Below are 21,510 nucleotides of genomic sequence, written 5' to 3' on the forward strand. Positions count from 1 at the left end.
TTTGCACGTCCAAGAGACCAAGGCTCATTGCATAGAAAAGCTAATAAACCACTAAGCTACACCATGGCTCAAGTGATAGAGCTTCCACCTACCATAGGGGAGGACCTGGGTTCGAACCTCATTTGAAGTACCGTGGGGCCTCCTGGTGAAAAAGAAGAGAAAGTGTGCCTGCACCGTGAACCACTGCTTGTGTGACCAGCTGAGCACCTGCGCGGCGAGCTAAGTGCCTGTGCGGTGAGCCAGTGCCTGTGTGAGTGCCTGCTCGACTGCCGGCACGGTGAGCCAGCACCCGCACAAGTGAGTCACGCGGCAAGATGATGACGCATCAAAAGAGAGACAAGGGGAGAGTCAAGGTGAAGCACAGCAGAGACCAGGAAGTGAGGTGATGCAATTGACAGGGAACCTCTCTCCCCATCAGAGGTCCCCAGGATCAAATCCCAGCGAATCCTAGAGGAGAGAAAATGAGAAGAGAAGACAACACAGACAGCAAAAACAGCAGGGTGGGAGGAGGGGAAGGGGGGGGATAAATAAATAAATAAATAAATCTTTTTAAAAAAGCCAAAAAATATTTTAAAAAGCCCTTTAAAATATACGTTATATAAACCAAAAGCAGATTTTTTGCAATATTATTTTCTACTTCAGAAAATATCTCAGTGTAAAAAAAATTAAAAAACCACAAATCAACACTTAAATTGTTGCAGGAAGTGCCTGGCAGGGAAAGAGCATATGACAGAAGGAAGGGCTGACGGGTCAGGGATGCCAGTGCATCAAGAACCCACTTAATCGGTGACCGGTGGGGAGCACATTGGGGTGTCCATGGTTGAGCGAGAAGGTTAAGGAAACACTCAAAGAAGATGTGGCCCCATCCCTGCTGTCAGCTCGAACTCATTTCAGATGAACCCGATTTAGGCGCCGAATGATTGCTTTCTATTTTTCTCCAACTAGACGTGCCTGCTTGGATTTCAGACTTTCTTATAAGGAAGGAGAAAATCGGCTCGATTGCATAAAAAATGTGCACACGTCCCTTACCCCTTGTTAAGCACCTATCTTGACAGAAGGGCCATGGAAATTAGAGTCAGCCTTAGTGGGGGCAAGATAAATCACCCCCTCCTCTATTTTGTAAAGGCGAGTTTCCAATCCTAGTCAAATGGTGGTGCTAGATCTTTATTTTTGAGTGGCTGCATTTCCGAATTTCACGATCATAACGGCCCCCCTGTCTACTGCCTCAGAACGGATTTCTCCAAAACTGAAAATGCAGGCTCCATGCTCAGAAGCTTCCTAACGGCTCCAAAGATTAACACTCCTCTCTCCTGTCCACTCAGTAACGCAGCAGGACAGCCTTCTCTTCAAGTACGTAATCCTCTTTCTTCTTCTCAAGGTATTATTTTTTTTTCCTATTTTGCTATACGTGCTGCTATTTACAAGCACGGGGTAACTTTAGAGCTTACCATCTCACGTTAAAAGATGTTCGCTTTTCTCTCCCTGCCCCAGGGATATTTTGCCAAGCCGCTGGCAAGTCTTAACCGTGGTAGAATGTTGAGTCTATACTTGGTTCAGGGGAAATTGACTTTTGGAATAATATTCAGCTGAGTCAGAGGTCAACATGACTACCCTTTTTAGTTCAGCTCTGATCGGCTGCCTGACTGCCCCAGATAAAAGTATATTTATTAGACTCAGCTCTCACCCTGAGAGTCTGTATTGTTAATGTGTCGGAATTTTATAAGCTCATGATTTGACAGGCGAGCACAAACCTCCTGCCTGATTTCTTAATCTTTGGTGCCACAAAACTCGTAGGAGTTTGAGCCCGGCAGACTGAGTAAACCAGGATTTGTTTCCTGCAGGCAGGAAAGTTTTCTGAAAAGCCACACAATCTAGCAATCCCAGGATGAGCCACCCTGTGTTTCGAGGACCCTGTGATTTCAGACAAGTTCTTCTGAGGCCTGTCACCTCAATGTTCTCTGCTGTGAAAAAGATCGGTGACTTTTGATTATTTGTGTGTGTGTGCTGCAGCGTGGTGTGTGCCTGTGTGACTTCACCACGCACGGCAGTGTGCTATTTGACGAAAAATGTGGTAGTGCAAGAGCTGGGACAGAGTACTTTCATTTTGGTTAGAGGAATGCCACATATTTCAGGAAGCGTTGGTTAAGTTTTCAGTTTCAAGAGGGTAACCAGATTTTGTTCTTTCAGACATGCCCATAGACTCTAACCTGAGTTTTCTTTTTCTTTTTTACTTAATACCAGGTAAGGCCTGGACTTGCTCAGGACTTAGCATTGTGACACTGATTTCTATTCAAAGCTCCCAGATTTTTCATGGCTTTTTTGGGGCCAGATTGACGAGGCTTGTAGGATATCTCAAAGAACAAGGTTGCTGGAAACATCTCTGTTTTTGAACGTTGTATATTCATTAATATACATGCATACAGCTATATGTATATTAATGTTGAGAGTGAATCTGGGAAGAAGAGGTAAAAGTATTTGAACTGAAACTTAACGTGCACAGAGGACCAAAAGAAATGAAATTGGATGGGAACTTTCGAGATCTAGGATTCAGAACCCATTTTGGCTCACTGAAATTCCCTCGTACTTCTCAAAAACAAATGTTTGCTCTGGTTTTGTCAATATTCTTTCAAGACTGCCCAGCATGCATGGAAACCATACTGTAGAAGTTGCTGGATTTTCAGAGACATTAGGGCTAATAAATAATTTAAGTATCAGAGGTTTGGCATGTGGAGGAAAAAAGTTAGATTTTGAATACAGAGGTCATGGTATTAATGGTATATTTTTCTGAGACACTTGGAGATATTTGTTTCATTTTAATGCTCTTGACAGTCAAGGAAAGGGATAAAGCTCGTGTGTCTTAAACTTGGAGCAAAACCAATGCCAAACAACTCTCTTTTATTTCAGTTAACTCTGTATCTTTCAATCAGTTTATTTATTTATTTTTAAAGATGTATTTTTTTATTTATTTCTCCCTCCCTCTCCCCCGAGTTGTCTGCTCTCTGTGTCCATTCACTGTGTGTTCTTCTGTGTCCGCTTGTATTCTTGTCAGCGGCATGGGAATCTGTGTCTCTTTTTGTTGCATCATCTTGCTGCATCAGCTCTCTGTGTGTGCGGCGCCACTCCTGGGCAGGCTGTGCTTTCTTCGCGCAGGGCGGCTCTCCTTATGGGGTGCACTCCTTGGGCGTGGGGCTCCCCTATGCGGGGGACACCCCTGCGTGGCATGGAACTCCTTGCGCGTATCAGTACCATGTGTGGGCCAGCTCATCACACTGGCCAGGAGGCCCTGGGTACTGAACCTTGGACCTCCCATGTGGTAGGAAGATGCTCTATCCATTGAGCCAAATACACTTCCCATCTTTCATTCACTTTAGGGTTTGGAGCTTGCTACTTTCCCCAGACCTTCATGCTAAGCTCCTTTACAAGATGAATATTTACTCTGGGTGCCTGCGAAACATTTTCACGTGGTCCTTGGTGGGTTCTTGGAGTATTTGCCCTGTTGGTCAGAGTAAAGCCAGAACTGAGGGTTTGGGTGGTGGAGCTTAGTTTGCTTTGCATGAAGGATAGCTCTGCTCCCTGGTCTGCAAGGAATAATAGGCAAGAAAGAGGGTGACCCAGCTCAGAGGAGACCACCCATGTTGTAAAACACTCATGGCACATTCCTCACCAATGGCGGCTGAGCCATCGTCTTGCCACTGGCTTCCATTAGGACTGTGACTCTGTGGTCAGTCCCTGAAAGATACCATCAAGGAAGGCACTCTGCAGGTGGCTTGGGATGAAGCTGACGGTGATGACCGTGAGGTGCCTTCTTGGCGACCTCTTGGTAGACTTCCTTTGGGTCATTTCCTTTGGACTGCAACGGCAAAATCTTGCAAAACCGTTCTATATTTTATGGATTTTTTTATGGCGTGTAAATTTTTTATTGATCAAAGTCTGAGACTCTTTTAGAGGATAAAGAGGCTTGCACTGTCCATTCATTGCCCCAAAATATTTCCCTGGAAAGCTTACACTTTTGATCACATCTCGCACAGCACATATCTCTTTGGTGAGGATTCTGACATTAAATAGTTCCATTCATGGGTGACGGCTGGAGCTTTGGAGTTCAACGGAGTTGAATCCAAGGCAAAGGTCCCCGCCACTTTCTAGCTGCATGATTCTGACCTCAAGTTCATCATCAGCAAAGTAGAGATAAGAGTAGCTACTAGGCATAATTATACGGACTAAATGAGATGAAACCACTCCTTAGATACTCTAACACTCTTTGAAATGTGGACATTGTTTCTAATCCAGGTCTAATACAGTGTCGGATGCTCAATACACATGGGTTGGGTGAATGAATAGAACTCATGGGGGTTTCACATCCATCTGATCATAATAGGCAATTGATCTGAAAAAAACAAAAGGACAGTGAATCCAACCAGCAGATTATGGCTGGGGTTGAAATGATACTGCCTTTGTAATGGGCATGAAGTGCTGGAAGAGAAAGTATGGAAAGCTCCAACATCCTTCCCTCCATTCCTCCCCTCTTTTGTACTTATCAGGACAATCACATGCCTTTGGGATGAACAGAACAATGGAAAACAGGAAAGGCCAAGGTCTTGCTGAGTTGAGCATGTCACGTATTGTTTCACATTCGTTTTCCCATCAAAGGAAACGTTCTGCTCGGTCACTGTCTTAGTCCATGCCGGTGTCGAGTGGCCCACTAACTCTGTAACCCAAAGGGATGTCAACGACCTGTGACCATCTCTTCTTCACTGGCCCCTTGACTTGTCTTCAGTGTCCATGGGGAGGCAGTATTAGCAGCATCTGACATGTAGGGGATCCTCCTCTGTGCAATGCTTTCTTATTATTTTATTTTATTTATTTTTAAAGAAGCTTTAGATTACACAAATGATACATTGAAAGTACAGGAGGACTCCCATATACCTACGCCCTCCCACACTTTCCCCGATTAACAACATCCTTCATTAGTGTGGTACATTTATTACAATTGATGGACACATATTGAAGCACTGCTGCTAACCGTGGACAATAGTTGCATTATGGTTTACACTTTGTACCTCACGTATTTACAGTCTTTGACAAAATGTATAATGGCCTGTATCCGTCATTGTAATACCATGCAGAAAAATATCCAAAAATGTCCCATGTTACACCTATTCTTCCCTCTCCCTCCCCTCAGAACCTCTAGTGACTACTGCCTTTACGTCAATGTTACCAGCTCTTCCATTGCTAGAATAATAATGTCTACTTTAGTCTGTAGTTGCATTCCACGCTTCTATTTGTTCATTCCCCAATCTTGAGGATTTGGGGTGGTGATGCCCATTCTGTTTTGGATTGAAAAGGGACTTCCATCCCATGGGGCAGATGGGTGGGACTGTCCTGATTGAAGTTGTAGACACTCTTTGTTTTTGGGTTGTCTATCATCATCCTTTTGTTAGTAGTCCTGGGCAAGTCCAGTGAACTGGAGAGTAGGTATTGCAACTCTTGTGCAGTGCTTTTTATAGGTGTTAGCACATTTGATCCCTAAGCACAGCCAGGTGGCAAGCAATATCTTTATTCTCATTTTACAAATGAGAAAACGAAGGCTTTGTGAAGTTAGGGAAAGAGTCAGATGTTGTAGAGTTTGTAGTGGCTTGGAGCAATGTGCCCCAGAAAAGCATCTTCTTAGCCTTAATCCATCCCATGGGTGTGAACCTATTCTAAGTAGGACCTTTGGAAGAGGCTACTTCATTTAAGGTATGGCCGAGCTGAATCAGGTCTTAATCCTACTGCTGAAACCCTACAGGGAAGGTGACACAGAGAAAACGAAAGGGAGCAGTCAGAAGCTGGGAGTTAATGGAACACAGAAGAGAGAGCCCGCCATATGCATTGCTATGTGACGGAAACACCAAGGACCAAGGATCACTGGCAGACAGCCTGGAATGCCACACTCTTCTGGGAGCAAGCATCCCCTTACTTTTGACTTCTCCTGGTCTCAAACGTGTGATCCAGTAAAGTCCTGCGTGGTATTTGGTTTAGCAGCCAAGGAAACCAAAACACAGCCTTACAAAGGACAGACCCAACACTTGAAGCTACGCCGATCGAATTCCAAAGCCCATGTGCACAACTCTTGCTACAGCATTAATTTCTAAAGCTTTTGATAAATATGACCCTTGCCTTGGAGAAGCAAGTTGAGCATCTGGGATTGATAGGAGATGAGACTGCAACTTCTCCGAGATCAGTGTCTTCATCTTAACAATGGCAATGAGGCTATCTGACTTAGAGACGTTTCACAGCTGTTAGTGAGTGTTCAATGAAATCGGGTGTTTAAGAAGGGTTTGTAAAAAAGATCAGTTTTAGAAAAGGCAAATTATTACATGGACTGCATAAGTTATTACTTAGTTAATAATGTCATTACTATTAAAATGTAACACGTTGCCACCAAGTGAGAAAGGGTGTGGTGCCCAAAGGTGGGCTGAGGGGAAGTTGGTTTTTGATTCTAAAGAACTGAAAGACTGTGCAGTGAGTGTGGGTGGAGATTTCCAGCCTCCCAGGCAGGTGGCAGAGCTTGAGCAGGAGGATGGCAGGCAGGTGGGTGGGGCTTGGGGGGATGGTGGTAGAAGGTCTCAAAGAGAGCTTGTTGCCTCTCCCTGGGGCATCACTGATGTTTTCAGAGATGTTCTTTGACTTCTCTGAGATGATGAGGTGCCAGGAGCTGCCTCAGCCTCTCTGTTGTCAAAACCATAAAGATTTGCTTCTGCTGAGGCCACACACCTGGAGCCTCATTTCCTCAAACCATGGCCTTCAGAACCTAATCTGGCTTCACTCACCTCCTCAGAGCTGTCCCCCGCTCTCAGTTCTTTGGGGTTTCTGGCCAAGAATGGATGTAGATGGGGCACACGGTTGTCCAGCTCTCCTTCCTGGTGGCCTTCAAGATAACAGGCCTCTTTTTTTTTTTTTTTAGTGGCTTACAATAATAACAATTTTATTATCTCATGATTTTGTGAGGCAGGAATTTAGGTAGAATTCAGTGTGGTGATTTTTTACTAGGATCACAGAGTAGTAATCAGCTGGTGACTGGTCTGCTCTGGAGGCTCCTCAATGGTTTCATTAATATGCCAGGTGCCTGATGGATGCCTGGAAGTCTGAACTTAACTGGGCTCCCTCTTTCTCCATGTAGTCTTAGAGCCCCTCCATGCTGTCTCTACAGCAGGGTTGAAGGGTTTCTTACGTAGCTAATGGCTTTCCCAAAGTGAACATTCCAAATGACCAAGATGGGAGCTGTAAGACTTCTTCTGACCTAACCTCTGAAGTCCTTCAGCATGACTTCCACCTCATACTATTGTTTTTTTTCTTATTATTATTTATTTTCTTTTAAATGTTACATTAAAAAAAATATGAGGTCTCCATAAACCCCCCACCCCACCCAACCCACCCCTCCCACATCAACAACCTCTTCCATCATCATGGCACATCCACTGCACCTGGCGAATACATTCTGGAGCACTGCTGCACCACATGGACAGTGGTCCACATTGTAGTCCACACTCTTCCCAGTGCACCCAGTGAGCCACGGCAGGGCACACAACAACCAGCATCTGTCCCTGCAGCACAACCCAGGGCAACTCCAAATCCTGAAAACGCCCCCACACCATATCTCTTCTTCTCTCTCCCGACCATCAGCAGCCACCGTGGCCACCCTCTCCACATCACTACTACAATTTCTTCCCTTACTAATCACAATAGTTCCCCAGCAGAACACCAGTAAGTCCACTCTAATCCATACTCTAGTCCTCCATCTTGTGGACCTGGGATGGCGATGTCCAGTCTTGTGGTTGTGGCCAAACCCCAGGGGAAAGAGATGAGCCACAAGGAATGGACAATCCTGGGGAAGTTTGCAAGAACAGCAAACTCTGGGCTGCCACAGCTCTTGTTCTAGGATCCCCGCCTTTGCCGGGGTAGGGGAAGGTCACTGGGCTTCTGGCATTTCTTTTTGTTCTGATCTCGTGGGTCTGTGCTCCTACCAAACTGCCAAACCCCCTAAATGTCTCCTTTGTCCTAGGTTAGTTGAGGAGTCCTGGCAAATGGGTGATGCGCATTTTGACAAGCCTTCCCCCTGGAGCCCTTCCTCTGGCCATAGAAACAGTCTCATTGGGTATTTCTATTCAGAATTTCCATAAAGCCACCAAGAAATCCACTGTGACATTTCCAGTTTCTCTGATGGAAGACATTTGCCTTTTTTACTTTCATTTTTGACTATAGCCAATCATTCCTCAGAATTCGTTTTCTTAAAACCATGTAAAAGGAGGTACTGAATAAGGACTATCAACCCAGACATACTCATCTATTTTTAACATAGTTCACTTTAAAACTATGCAGCAACTAGAGGCAAACATTTCTTTTTTTTTATGATACAGAAATTTGAAAAGTCTGTTTGCATAGATTTTTTTTTAAGATTTATTTTATTCATTTACTTCTCCCTCCTTATTGTTTGCGCTTGCTGTGTGCTCTCTGTGTCTGGTTGTCTTTTTTTTTTTAAGGAGGCACTGGAAATGAACTCAGAACCTCCTATGTGGGAGGGAGGAACCCAATGGCTTGAGCCACTTCGGCTCCTGCTTGATGTGTCTCTCATTGTGTTTCCTTGTTGTGTTTCTTCGTTGTGTCTTCTTGTTGTGCCAGCTCACTGTGCCATCCTGTCCTGTCAGCTCACCATTTTGCTCGTCTTCTTTAGGAGGCATCGGGAACCAAACCTGGGACCTCCCGTGTGGTAGGCGGGTGCCCAACTGCTTGAGCCACATCCACTTCCCTTGCATAGAGTTTTACAAAAGGATATTTAGAGATTAGGGTTACTCCAATTCCAATATAGTTCAATTCATCCAATACAGTTACATGCTTTTCCAGATGTTGTCTAAGAAATGGGTGACACTTACCGGGGTCCTGCTGTGGTTTGCCAAGATCTTTTGCAATGTCTGTGTCCCCAACCAGACTCAAAGTGCTTCAAGCACAGGGACAGAGTTTGTTCACTTTTGTGCCTTGTGCTTCAGAGGGGCCTAAGACACAATTCCATACAGACAGTTGGGTCAGCTTGAGCCTGGTGCGTGAATGGGCAACATTTTCTATCAGTCCTGGTCAGGAAGGCACATGCTATGCCATATGATTCTGACATAATAAATATAATGTGTACACCTTATGCTAATAAAGTAGTCCAATATAAAACAGAAAAGCAGAATACGATGACAGCTTTGAGAGTGACAAGAAGGTGATGAAGAAGCACAAAACGGCAGGTGCTAGCCAGGGATGGTTTCCCATAAGAAGTGACATTTGACCAGCTAGAAGGAAAGGAAAGCACCTGAGCCAAGACAGAAGGGCAAGAGTTTGGGGACCCCTTAGCTGTTGGATGGGAATGTAAGTAAGAGCAGGGCAGGGAGCAGCAGGGAATAATTTAGGAATGGCGAGTTCGATGTTAAGGTGCTTGAACTTTATATGGTAGGCATTGAAGTGTTTGGAGTCGAGTTGAATGAAGTGAAAACTGAACCTTAGGAAAATACCATGTCGACTGACATTTTCAATTGATCTATCAGTTTGGAGATACCAATTTGGATAAGTTTTCAATGAACAATTTGGATAAGTTTTTAAGTTGGATCTATCAATTTGGATAAGTTTTCAATCTATCAATTTGGAATAGTTCAAGAGAAGTATAACACAATTTAAAAAATCTTTTAAGATGTGCTTTCTGAAATCCTGACCAGTTAGGTTTGTTGAGATTTAGTTTCAAAAAGTAGCTAGTGGCGAAACAAGTGAGTTGGAATTCAAAACATGTGACTGTTTCACTAACAGGCTGTATAGCTTTGGCAAACCATTTGTATGCTTGGTACTCTGTTTTCTAAATGATAAAATGGGCATAATAACTATCAAATTCACATCCAGTGGTTAATCTAGAGGTATAATGAAAACGAAGTGATAGAACTTTGAAAAGCCACCACCCCATGTGTGCACAAAGTGCTATCCATTTGGAATAATTTTGCAGTTAAATTATTTTATCTGGACAAGATATATAGGTTCTGGAGAAAATAGTTCATCTCTTTATTAGATTAAGTCAAGATGATTATAATTTGTTGATAGTTATCAAACAGGCACTTCGATTGGGTGCTGATCAAGGCTTTTGACTTGCCAGACCTCGTTTTCCTCCCCAATTAGATGAAGGGGTGGGGTGTGTGTATGTACCATTTTATTATTCTATAGTTCTCGTCTTCAACCATCTCCAGCTGGAAGAGTGAGTTGAGGCACTGATGTCATAAGCATAGGCAAACCCATCGACGTCTCTTTTGGGAATAAAAGATGGGTCATCATTCTATTGATCTGGAGCTCCAGTTGGAAAGGAAAGTTGTGGTATCCCTTACAGCTGCCTAAAATGCTCTATGTTTACAGAAATGGGGGGAAGCTGAGTCCAGAGATTGGAGGGCAGAGGGAAAGAGCAGGCTGTGCTTTCTGTCTTCCTTTTTTCTCTTCTCTTCTAAGGGGAAAATAGCAGGCAAGGGCATGGTGGGGGTAGCGTGTGGGAGGGAGGCACACGAAACAATTCAATGTCAGTGACAATAAATCTCAAGGGATGATACCACACTCCCAAGAATGTTCCACATTGGGCAGTGCCTAGGCTTTGTATTTTGAGCAGAGAATTATAAGGAGAGGGTGACATCACGCTGTGCAGTGTGAAGAAATTGGCCAAGTAGTTTGATGTGCTCCTCTAAGGCACTTGGGCTTCACAAATCAAGTAGACATAGTGCTCCAAATCTAGTGTGTGAAGGAAAAGCGTTTTCTAGGAAAGAGAAAAGCAGAAAGCAAAGGCCTTTTGCCTATTGCAGAAACAATATTAACCTAGATAATACTAGCCATTTAGAAAAGCTCCCACCTTGTTTGTGTTTGAACTATGCAAAAGCCTGGCTTTACTTTCTTCTCACCATCTGGATTCTGTCCATTTTGCTTCTCCCTCAGTACTTGGGATAGAAGGGAAATCTAAATGTGCCAATTTTTGACACACTAGCAGCCATGGTAACATGTTCAGTAGGTGAAGAGATTTGTTAAACAGAAGGAGATGGGAAGCAGATGCAGCTCAACCAGCTGGGCCCATGTCTACCATGTCTATCCTGGATTCAGGTCCTGGTGCCTCCTAAAGAAGACGAGCAGATGCCCCCACCTGTCACAAACGCCTAAACGAGCAGATGCCACAAGCCATCAGGCACTGCAGCCCATGGGGAGTGGGTGTGGCTCAGGCCATTGGGCACTCGCCTCCCATGTGGGAGGTCCTGGGTTCAGGTCCTGATGCCTCCTGGAAAAGGCAAAAAAACAATGAGCAGACAGAAGAGAGAACTATCTGGGGGAGGGGGAAGATAAATAAAGTGAAATAAACAAATCTTTAAAAAAAGGAGTTCTTTTGTTTAAGGGTTTAATTTATTGTTAGGATTCCTAGAATCCATTCCCATTCTTATTTGAGAATCGGGTAGAGAAGACAAGTTTGTAGATTTACAAAAATGAGGCTAACTCAAGTTGCACTTGAGTTCCTTATCTAACTCTTTAGCCCTAAATTTGTTGCCAACTTTATTTATTGAACTTATTCTCAGAGGAGTGGAGTTTGCTGTGGCCACAAGGAAACATCTGTGAGCTTAAACCTTAGAGACAGAGAGCCAGTTGGAACATTGAGCACAAGCAATGTAGACTGCAGAAGAGAAAAATTAATCAAGTCAACTCTCAAAAAATATCAGGAAGGCAACTAAGCAAAACATCTTATCACTGGCAAACTGAAGTATTGAGTTTGGATTAATTAAGAAATATCAGAATCCACGATAAATCAACTAGAAGTGCCCTATTATGGCAAATTTGGAAGTGGATGTCAATCCCTGCCACGAGGATTTACGGCAGCTTATATAATGGAATCCCGGATCCTAAGAGATCAAAGCCAAACTCTGGCTCTTTCTTCATCCATTCTGTTAGGTCAAGCCTACCCCGCAAGAAGCCAAGTGGAGAGTTGAGCAATTATCTGAAGTGGGCAGTAGAGATGGCCAAAACCAGATAATATATAACCAGAAAGTCACAGTGCAGGGAAAAATGTGGACTGAAAAAGTCAGTGCTGGGAGCAGGGGTGAGGGTAAAAGGTCATGCAGTTTGGCCAGTGTCTATAGTCCCCATTCACTGGATAACAGCCAATTACTTGCTTTATGGAGTTATTTAGGATGAGCCTAAAGGACGGGGGTTAAAAAGAAAAAAAAAAAGAAAAGGAAAGATGAGTTCATTACCGAGGTTGGTGCATGTTTGTGTGAAATTTCTCTCTATCCATACTATTGGCTGTGATATCCCGAATCCTGAATATCTCCAGGGGTTGCATTTCATTATTTTAGATTGGTAGGTGGAGGTGGTTCGGGAAGCCCGTAATAAGCTGCAGTTTTAGGTGGAGAAAATTTTTCCTTTTTGGTCAATTTGAATGCTATATTTAATTCGCCTTTTTCCTCCCCCTCTCAGCATGCTTATGAATTTTCCATTGAAAACTCTGATGTTGCCCTACCTTAATCATTTCCTCATGGGGCTGTTTCCTTATCTCCTTTATTTTTGTTAAAAAAAAAAAAAAAGCAATGAAGTATTACAGCTCTTTTAGAATTTGTCCAGTAAGTTTTCTGGCTTTTGCTATTTAAAAAAAATGGCAATGAAGTACACAAGTCCACTAGAATAGGATTTGCACTACTTTTGGCTAAAAACAAACAAAACCTACTGAAGACTCAGAATCAGTGTGGTGTTTTTCTCTTGTTTAAAATGCAAATCATAAACTACTTACTTGAAGCAGATGCTTTCCAGTTCTAAAATATAGCTGTAAGTTTGTTGGCGCCTACAAATCTGACAGTGTATACCTGCTAGTTCTGACTCCTTAATTCAACCTTAAACTTTCCATTTGTTCTTTTATTGGGAAAAAGCTCATAAATTAGGTTCACTGCTGCTTGAAATTAGAAAAAGCACAGACCTGCTACCATTTCACATGGAAAAACAAAGTTAAGGAGTTGAATATGATTTTTTTTTTTTGCCTTTTGCAAATATCTTGTGCATGTGAATCCCTTAAATAGCATTTTAGAAACAAAAATAACCCAGGGCCTTTTTATCCCCAATAGCTCAGGCTAATATTTGAAGTGCATAGTAAGAAAATGTCCTATGGAATATACTTGGAGCACTCCAAGGGGTCTAGAGAAATACCTAACAATAAAGTAAATAATCATGAATTTTAATGCAAGTAAGTTGTTTAAAAAGTAATAGGATCAGGCTATGTATTAAATGACATTGCTAAATTCCTGCTTGCCTTGCTCAGTGACTGCTTTTTCCAGGGACTTCTGAATCTCTCTGGTGAAACCATATCATAAAGCTAGACAGGTGCCACTCTGCTACTGAGAATATGCTCTGAGAGCCAGGACTTTGGGCTCTACCAGCAAAATGGATCTCCGAAATGGAAGGCATCTCTTGGCCCTGAGCTAATACAGTAGCTGTGGCCTGTGCTTTCTGAATAAATGTCTGCCAATTGTGTCAATGGTAAATACCTTTATGCCCTACTTAGCTCTAGTAAAAATTATATGATGAGGGGAGCAGATGTAGCTCAAGTAGTTGAGCACCTGCTTCTCTTGTATAAGGTCTTGGGTTCGATCCCCAGTACCTCATAAAAAAAATAAGATCAAAGAATTTGATCTGGATAGATGAATGAAACGTTGATTCTTCAATGCCTATTGATAAGGGAAACTACTTTTTTCTGAAAGGAGATCTTTAGAAACCAACCATATGACCCTTCCCCTCACTGTGAAAATATATACACATACATACATACATACATATTTACATAAAAGAAGAGAAATAGAAAGTCTTAAGCAGAAACACTTCTGTACGTTTGTCCAGGATCTCAGCACATATCTTTCTAAGCAGATATTCATCTGGTTTTTGAACCACACTGAGATACGTGTGAACATATCAGTTTTCTCTTTCTTTTTTCCTGACTTCTTCCATGAATCCATAAGACTTAATTTGGTCATTAAAAGCTTGGAAAATGATTTTTCATTTAATTTCTTTGATCATCAAGCATGTATTACACATGGTGACCATTCCAAGACAGTTTCTCAACCCGAAGTCAAGAATATAATCTCTGAACTACCACCATTTCAAAATCCCCTGCACACACCATCTGGTGGAAGTTTCTTTGCATGTTATCAGGGAGGTTAAAACAATTATCAACAATGCTCAATAACTCACTCCTTTAATTACAGAAAACTCAAACTTAAAAAAAGTCATTTTATTTCACTCCCTTTTGCCCTCAGAACTTCACTATAGCTGCTAGGGAGTTGAAAATATTTCCTGATTGGAATTTCACAACCTCCTACTTCTCCAGCCAGTTATACGGTGCTAACAAAAGGTGAAGGTATGTTTAATTTAGCCCTAACATAGGAGAACATCTTCATAATTTAGATGTTATATGTTCCATTGCCTACCTAAAAATAGAATCCGATTCTTACATTCTCGATCATTAAGAAACATATCTAATGAATTTGACTTTTCAAAGTGATACTTGACCTTTTCATAAGAAAAACAAACCATTTAAGTGAACAAGCAGCATTTTCACAAATATTTATGATTACCGAATAATCACATCAACTTTTATCTAAAAATTTTTTATAAACTTTTCTTTCAACTTCAAAAAACAAAAGAACAGAAAAGAAGCAGCTCAACAAACCATGTGGAATCGTCACATTAAAAAAATCCTGTCCAGGAGCATTTATCCTATTCAATCCCAAAAACAAACTCAACTGTTTCTCCAGTGTTCTGAAAAACGAACAAAGGAACACAGATTGGTCAAATGACATGACCAAGGTCTCCGTGTTAATGCAAAAAATGAAGAAAAACGCTTGATCATAGTCACATCTCAAAAAACGAAATCCCATATTCTTTTTTTTGACCTTTAGCATTGATGTAGTAACTTCTTTGCCTTTGCTACAAAAAATATTACAATATTACTGTTAACTCTGGTCTATATTACATTAGTTACATTTTTTTCCCTATGTATTTAAAATTTGAATAAGAAAATAACATACTGAATTTCAAGTCCATTTTGCACTTCCTCCATGGAACATTTTAAATTCTAGCTAAAGAACCTCTTGAAGAACCATGCATATATTACCATGAAAGGACAAATTGTCACTCTCGCCTGGAAACAGGCTGCATGGTTATCTAGCAGTTTGCAAATCCAATACAAGGCGTGGGATATAAAAGACTAAGAGCCCCTCTGCCTTGAAAATACCACGCCAGCCTTCAAACCGTTCGAAAGCACAGGAAGCCTGAGATAACCGTGGATGACATAAGGTTTATTTTTAAGTATCCTGCCCAAATTGCAATGGAGGGGTGGGCTGGGGGACAGAAGTCTGCTTGCCCATCAGCTAGACATGCCAGTGGGTAAATCTGATTTCACCAGGGACCAACCGCCCCACCTGCAAACTTCCTGATTCGAGAACGAGGATGTTTCAGTGAAGTATTTCTGGAAAACTTTCGGTTGGATCCTATCTGCTGCATAGGAAATGAAGGTTTCTAGGCTAAGGCTTGACTGAGGGACTAACCAAACTGTTAAACAAGCTGCCCCACTCCCAGCTTAGCCCCTGTCCTCTGGGGACTGGTCTGACCAGTCTTCCAAGGTTGGAGGTCACAATTGGTCCCTGTATTGCAAGCTGTTTAGAAGCAACGGCAAAAACCTCCTCTGGCTTAGGAATTTTCAACAGCTCTGGTTTTACTCCTTGGAGAAGGGTCTGAGCAGCTGTGAATCAGCTCTCGTGTGAATCACTGAACTGCCAACCGGGTGAACTGCCCAAGTTGCATAACTTGCAAGCACACAGGGCCTGCGACTATCTCCTTGGAGAGCGAGGAGAGACAGTGGAGAAAGGGGAAGGAAAGAGGCCTGACCACTGGGTGCGTCCTCCACCTGGCTGGGACTGGAGAAGTGGAGGAACCGCTGCAGCCACGGGCCACCTGCTGGCAGGGCGGCACGATGCCCCTTTCTTGCATTTTGTGTCTCTACGCCCTTGTTGCTCTCTGCGTGGTCCCACGGTTCCCTTCTTGTTGTGAAGTTCTAGGCCTGAAGCTGATGATTCCAGAGAGAGCTGAGGTTGCGTGGTTGCTGGGACTTTGAAAAAAAGTTCTGAAACGAAATCATGAGGATTCTCGAGGCCATGGGATCCAGTGCTCGCCGTGGCTTTCTTTGAATCACTGTCATTTGGTGTCACATGACACTGGCGTCATTTTTTCCTATTTTTGCTGCCTTTTCCATTTAGAAACAACCCAGACTATCAGTGTTGCTCCCATTCCCAGAGAAATTTGTCTCTAATAATACTAAACGTTGATCTTAAGTAGAAAGTGTCTTACGGCTAAAAAAAACAAACATTAAATGGATGTAAGCAGGTTGGTGTGCTCACACGTGCAGTTGCCCTTGTCCCCAGCTCTTTCTTTTTGGGATCCAATTCTCAAGTGACAAAAGCCAATTCTCTTAAGCTCTGTCTCTTTTATGATCTACTTTGCTCACTCCTGGAGTCAGTCAATTGAATTGAGATTCTATGAGTAGCCAGTATAATGACAGTAATAAGAGTGACATATGCACTTATCGATCATGTAATTTCCTGCTAAACATGGAGCTTTTTTATTTAAAGGTTTTATTGATTGATTGATTGATTCTTACTCTCCCCCCCCCCCATTGTTTGTGCTTGCTGTCTGCTGCTCTCTGTCTGTTCGTTGTGTGCTCTCTGTGTCTGCTGGACCGAACCCAGGACCTTTCATGTGGGAGGGAGGCACCCAATCACTTGAGCCACCTCCATTCCTGCTCACTGTGTCTCCTCATTGCATCTCCTTGTTGCATCTTCTCATTGCATCATCTTGTTGTGTCATCTTATTTTGTTGCCTTGTTGTATCAGCTCATTGTGCCAGCTCATGGTGTTGCTCATCTTCTTTAGGAGGCACTGGGAACTGAACCCAGGACCTCCCATGGGGCAGGTGGGTGCCCAACTGGTTCACTGAGAACAGCTCATTTAGTCATTACGAAGCTCTTGGAATGGGTATTGGTATTATACTCACATTTTAGGGAAGCAAACTAAGGCTTAGAGAGATCAGTAATTTGCTCAAGAACCCCAGCTAGGTAGTGGTATGACAAGATTTGAACCTGGAACAATGACTCGCAATGTTGGACATTGCAAATAGGGGTTTCCAGGTTATGGATTCAGGCAAAAGGGGTTGGATGCTAAGGGAAACACAGAAGCAGTAGGAAAAGGTACAGTCTCTTCCCTTGAGAAGTTTATCATCAATTGAAACTTGGGACTCAAATGTCCATTATGAAATGAGAATTGTATTGTCATTGTGTGGGACAAATTCCCACAGCTTGCTTCCTACAGTTTCTGAGTACATTTTCCTGCCTGTAAATAACGTTGAATGGATAGACTGATCAATTTTGCTTTGCAAAAAAGACAATAGGCAAGAATTAGCCGACCAGTATCTTCATGCATCCAGTTCAATTGCCATTTTCACCTCTGTCCCACTACTGAAAATGTTTCACAAGATTTGGTCCCAAACTAGAGGTTGTTTTCTTAATCCGGTTTGACATAGATTAACAGTACATATGAGTTTGGGGTCCCTGAACATATATGAACTAAAGAGGAAAAGAGACACTTTCACTGTTCTAGATTGGCAGAAGAAAGGAAAATCTATGACATTGGTAAATCACACACGAATCATCAAGAACCGACTACAATAGAGCAATATGTGTTCATTTCCACTAATAAATAAGCTTCCATTATGCTCTCTTCACTCTCTGGGACAAATTACTTCTCTGCTGAATTTCTGTTCTTACTGGTGCCCATTCGCTGCAATTTCTTCCAGTTTTGACTCTAACCCTTTTGCTTTAATCTTGTATCTAAGTAAACTGCAACTCAGTAAATATATTCCAGCATTGTTTATTGTAATTCCTTCCTTTATGTAGGTGCCAAGAAGAAACACCTTCTTTTATTAATTTATATGCCCGGATACACACTAACAGGAGCCCCGATACAATCAGAGATTATGGTTGGTTGGACCTAAAAAATTGTTTGGCTTAAAAAAAAAACTGGGGGATGGGAATGAGGTGTTTGCCTCTATAGTCAGTGTCACACAATCAATTATACTGTTTTCCACTCAGTTGTTGACCTGACACATGGTAGCTAATAAGATGGACCAAAATCTTTTATCCATCCTCAACCTATATGCCTCCAACAAGAAGGCAATCTCAAAACTGAAAAGCTTAGCCAGTCCCTTATGTTTGGATTTCATGATGGCAGAGAGGACCAGGTCCCAGGACCTAGAATCAGCAGAGGGCATCACACACAAATCCTTGTCCACGTTCTCTCCCCTTCTATGATTAACCAGTTGTATATTACCGTTCATCAAAGTGTAAGAATTCTTTGTTTCCAGTTTGGAGCTGAGCAACTTTTCAGAGCGGCTTGGTGGCTTTTACTCAACTCAAGCACGTAGAACACATTTCTTCAAATTCCTTTGGCAACAGGAGGGACGGGCGAGTGTGTTTAAAAGAAATCTGCCCATGTTTCTGTCCACTTTTCCTCAAATTCTACCGTGCAGTGGGTAAAATATGTAACAGAGAGCCCTTGTTTGCCTCCACCAGATTAGCAGAAGTCCTTGTGAGGGATGGCTGTGGAGGTGGGAGGGAGAGCGCTCCTCCCAGAGACTTGATATTTCTCTTGTTGGCCAGTGGGTCTGGGAGAAAAGATTTCCTGGGATAAGAACCAAGCCTGTTGGGTGTTCTTGCCAGGCCAGGAGAGGCCACGAGGCCCCTTCACTCTGAGGCATGTTTGCTTTCTCACACTGGTGTCCCTGCCGAAATCCCATCCCTCCTGGAGGAGCACCGAGAGAGGAAATGGAGCAGGGATTGGCAAATTTCTTGATGTCACACTGAACGGTAGAGACCTGCTCTTACTGGAAATCTGAAGAAATAAATCTTGAGTCTCGTTCAGTAGGGAGGTGAAATGAAAAACAGCCTGGCTGGGCTTGCATCAGAGGAGGGCGCCCTGAGCAGCCTGTCGAGGAGCTGGTCCCTGGGGGGCCATCCGGGAAACGTGGGGATGATGATGGACGGAGCGTGGGGGGTTAAGAATTCCCCAGGAGGAGGGGCAGCTGGTTAGTCTGGGGGGCTGCTTCTTTATCCTGTTGGCGTGAGACCCGTGTTAGGTTCTTGGGGGACTTCGTTCTATTTTCTAAGGTGGAAGGAGCATTGGAGGTAGCTTATGCCCCGGAAGCTGTAGAATTGACCAGAACTGCCAATACTTCATTAATGAATCGGTTACCTTTCTTATGGTTTCACTTAAAAATGGTTACTGTGCTTTTGCTTATTGTAGAATGCGTATGGATTTTAGCAAGTTTAGAAAAAAACAGAGAAAAAAGATGCATCTAGAAGTCACCTATATTCTCACCTACTGATAACCGTTGATAATATTTTGGTGTATTTAGCAGTCTTTTTCTTAGTATGTGTGTATTTATGGATATATATATACCAGAACGAATAATCCCCCCAAATAACGTTAATGAAGACCCAAAATACAACACAATTTCCATGTGCAAAATACACACATATATGCATAAAATAGCCACACATTTATACCATGTGTCTTCTGCAAATTGAGATTATGTTGTATCTTTGTTTTCATTACTTCTAGTTTGTACAGTATGTATGTTTAACATATGTACATAAAATACCTACATGTATACAGGTGTGTATTTTGCAAATTGAAACTATGTTGTCTCTTGTAGAATTTAGTTAACATTAGAATGCATTTAACCCTTGGAAGTCACTTGACTGCTTCGGTGTTTTAACAAACATAGTTGTCCACATCTCTGCTTTCTTCCTTAAGAATAATTCCTAGAAGTGTAAATATTTTGTCAAAGGGCTTGAGGGGATACTTCCAGATTTCTTTCACTTTCTTTTAAAGCATTGCTACATTGCAGAAACTCTCTTTAAAAATTCCACGCCAAAATTGTCCACAATCCACCTAGAAATCAAATTTCTAATTTATTTGGCAAGTCCTCTCTGGTCCTTGTCTATGAACTTATTCTATTAATATAATAGAATTCTATTAATATAATGCACAATTCCAATTAGGTGATAGTCTTCTGGTTTTGTTTTCTTTCCTCCTTCCCTCTCTTTGCTTTTCCTCTATTCCACAAAGAGACCAGCCAATACAGCTTGATGTGGAGCCTTACATTCTTTTTTCCATGCCCAAGCAATGGAGGACACACACAGCAGTACATGGAGATGCTCACTATTTATTATAGAACGTGCGATCAGGCTATATGCTCAGGTATATGTGTGTACCACTCTATCCTGCTTTTCTCACTTTTCCATATCTCATGGAAATTCTGAGAAATATAGATCTGCCTTATTCTTCTCAATTGTTGTGTGAGTTCTGAATATACTAATTTATTGAATTATCAATTTACTAGCAATAAGATTCTTTTGTTTTCAGGGTTTCAGCACATAAAAATTGCTGTTACTATAAATATTCTTTGACATAGATTCTTAGCTAATGTTTATTTTTATGATGTGATTACCAGAAGTAGGATCGCTGATTCAAAGGGTGTGTGTGTGAGTGTTTTTAAAATTTTAATGGATTTCCCATATAATTTCCTAAAAATATTACAAAATGTTTGAGAGTATCACTTTCCTCACCTTTGCACTAGCACTGCTGTTAAGTTTTCTATTTTCTAATTTCTAACATTAGAAATATTTCTAATTTCAAATATTTTCTAATTTTGCTGGTCTCCTGAGGGAGCATTGTTCATTTAATTTCCCTTTTCTTGACTTCTAATGAGATAGAACATCTTTTCATATTTTTGTGGTCCCTTTAGATTTCCTTATTAGTGAATTTTCTCTGTATTTTTGGCCCATTTCTTCCCTATATAATTGCTTTTTCCTTATTAATTTGTAGAAGTTCAAAAACATTATGTTTTTGGTCACATTAGATTTGTCACATGTTTTTCCTTATAACTCTTTTGTCCTTTTATTTCATTTTTGTAATTTTGGCATTCAATTACAAAAAATAATTTGATGTCAAAATCTCTCCTCTTTTTCTTTAAAGATTTGGCGTTTCCTGTCTTACTTTAAAAAGGTCTTTCCATCTCTTATTTTCTTCTAAAAATTCTCTTTTCTATTTTTAACATCTTCGTGTTTATTTGACCTGGAATTTATTCTTACATAAAGGTAGAGGGTGCCACTGCCTTTTATTTTATATGAATAGCCATTTCTTTTAGTACCACATATTAACCAATTGTTTTTTCTTGAGTAAATTACATTTCTACAAATAGTAATTCTGTCTTTTTTTAAAAACTTATTTTTTTCTAGTCCACTGGTCTATTCATCTATTGCCATGCCTATGAGATACTGATTTGATTATAGTAATTCAGCAGTGTTTTATGTTTGGTAGGATTAATGTCCCCCATTCA

At 41.7% G+C, this 21,510-nt stretch overlaps 1 protein-coding gene and 1 non-coding gene across 2 annotated transcripts in view; both read left to right on the top strand.

Annotated features, from left to right (window-relative positions):
- The first annotated feature begins 1,231 nt into the window (after positions 1–1,231).
- ESR1 (estrogen receptor 1) overlaps positions 1,232–21,510 on the top strand; it is a 387,555-nt gene continuing 367,276 nt past the window's right edge. The window contains 1 exon segment of the mRNA XM_058289585.2: positions 1,232–1,378. Within this exon segment, the coding sequence (XP_058145568.2) occupies positions 1,264–1,378 (115 nt within the window). The 5' untranslated portion in view covers positions 1,232–1,263.
- On the top strand, positions 12,606–12,667 carry LOC111764611 (U7 small nuclear RNA). Its single transcript, XR_002797185.1, has one exon. It is a non-coding gene; the product is annotated as a U7 small nuclear RNA (small nuclear RNA).

This window comes from Dasypus novemcinctus, chromosome 28 (genome assembly GCF_030445035.2).
Source record: "Dasypus novemcinctus isolate mDasNov1 chromosome 28, mDasNov1.1.hap2, whole genome shotgun sequence".
Taxonomy (NCBI): Eukaryota; Metazoa; Chordata; class Mammalia; order Cingulata; family Dasypodidae; genus Dasypus; species Dasypus novemcinctus.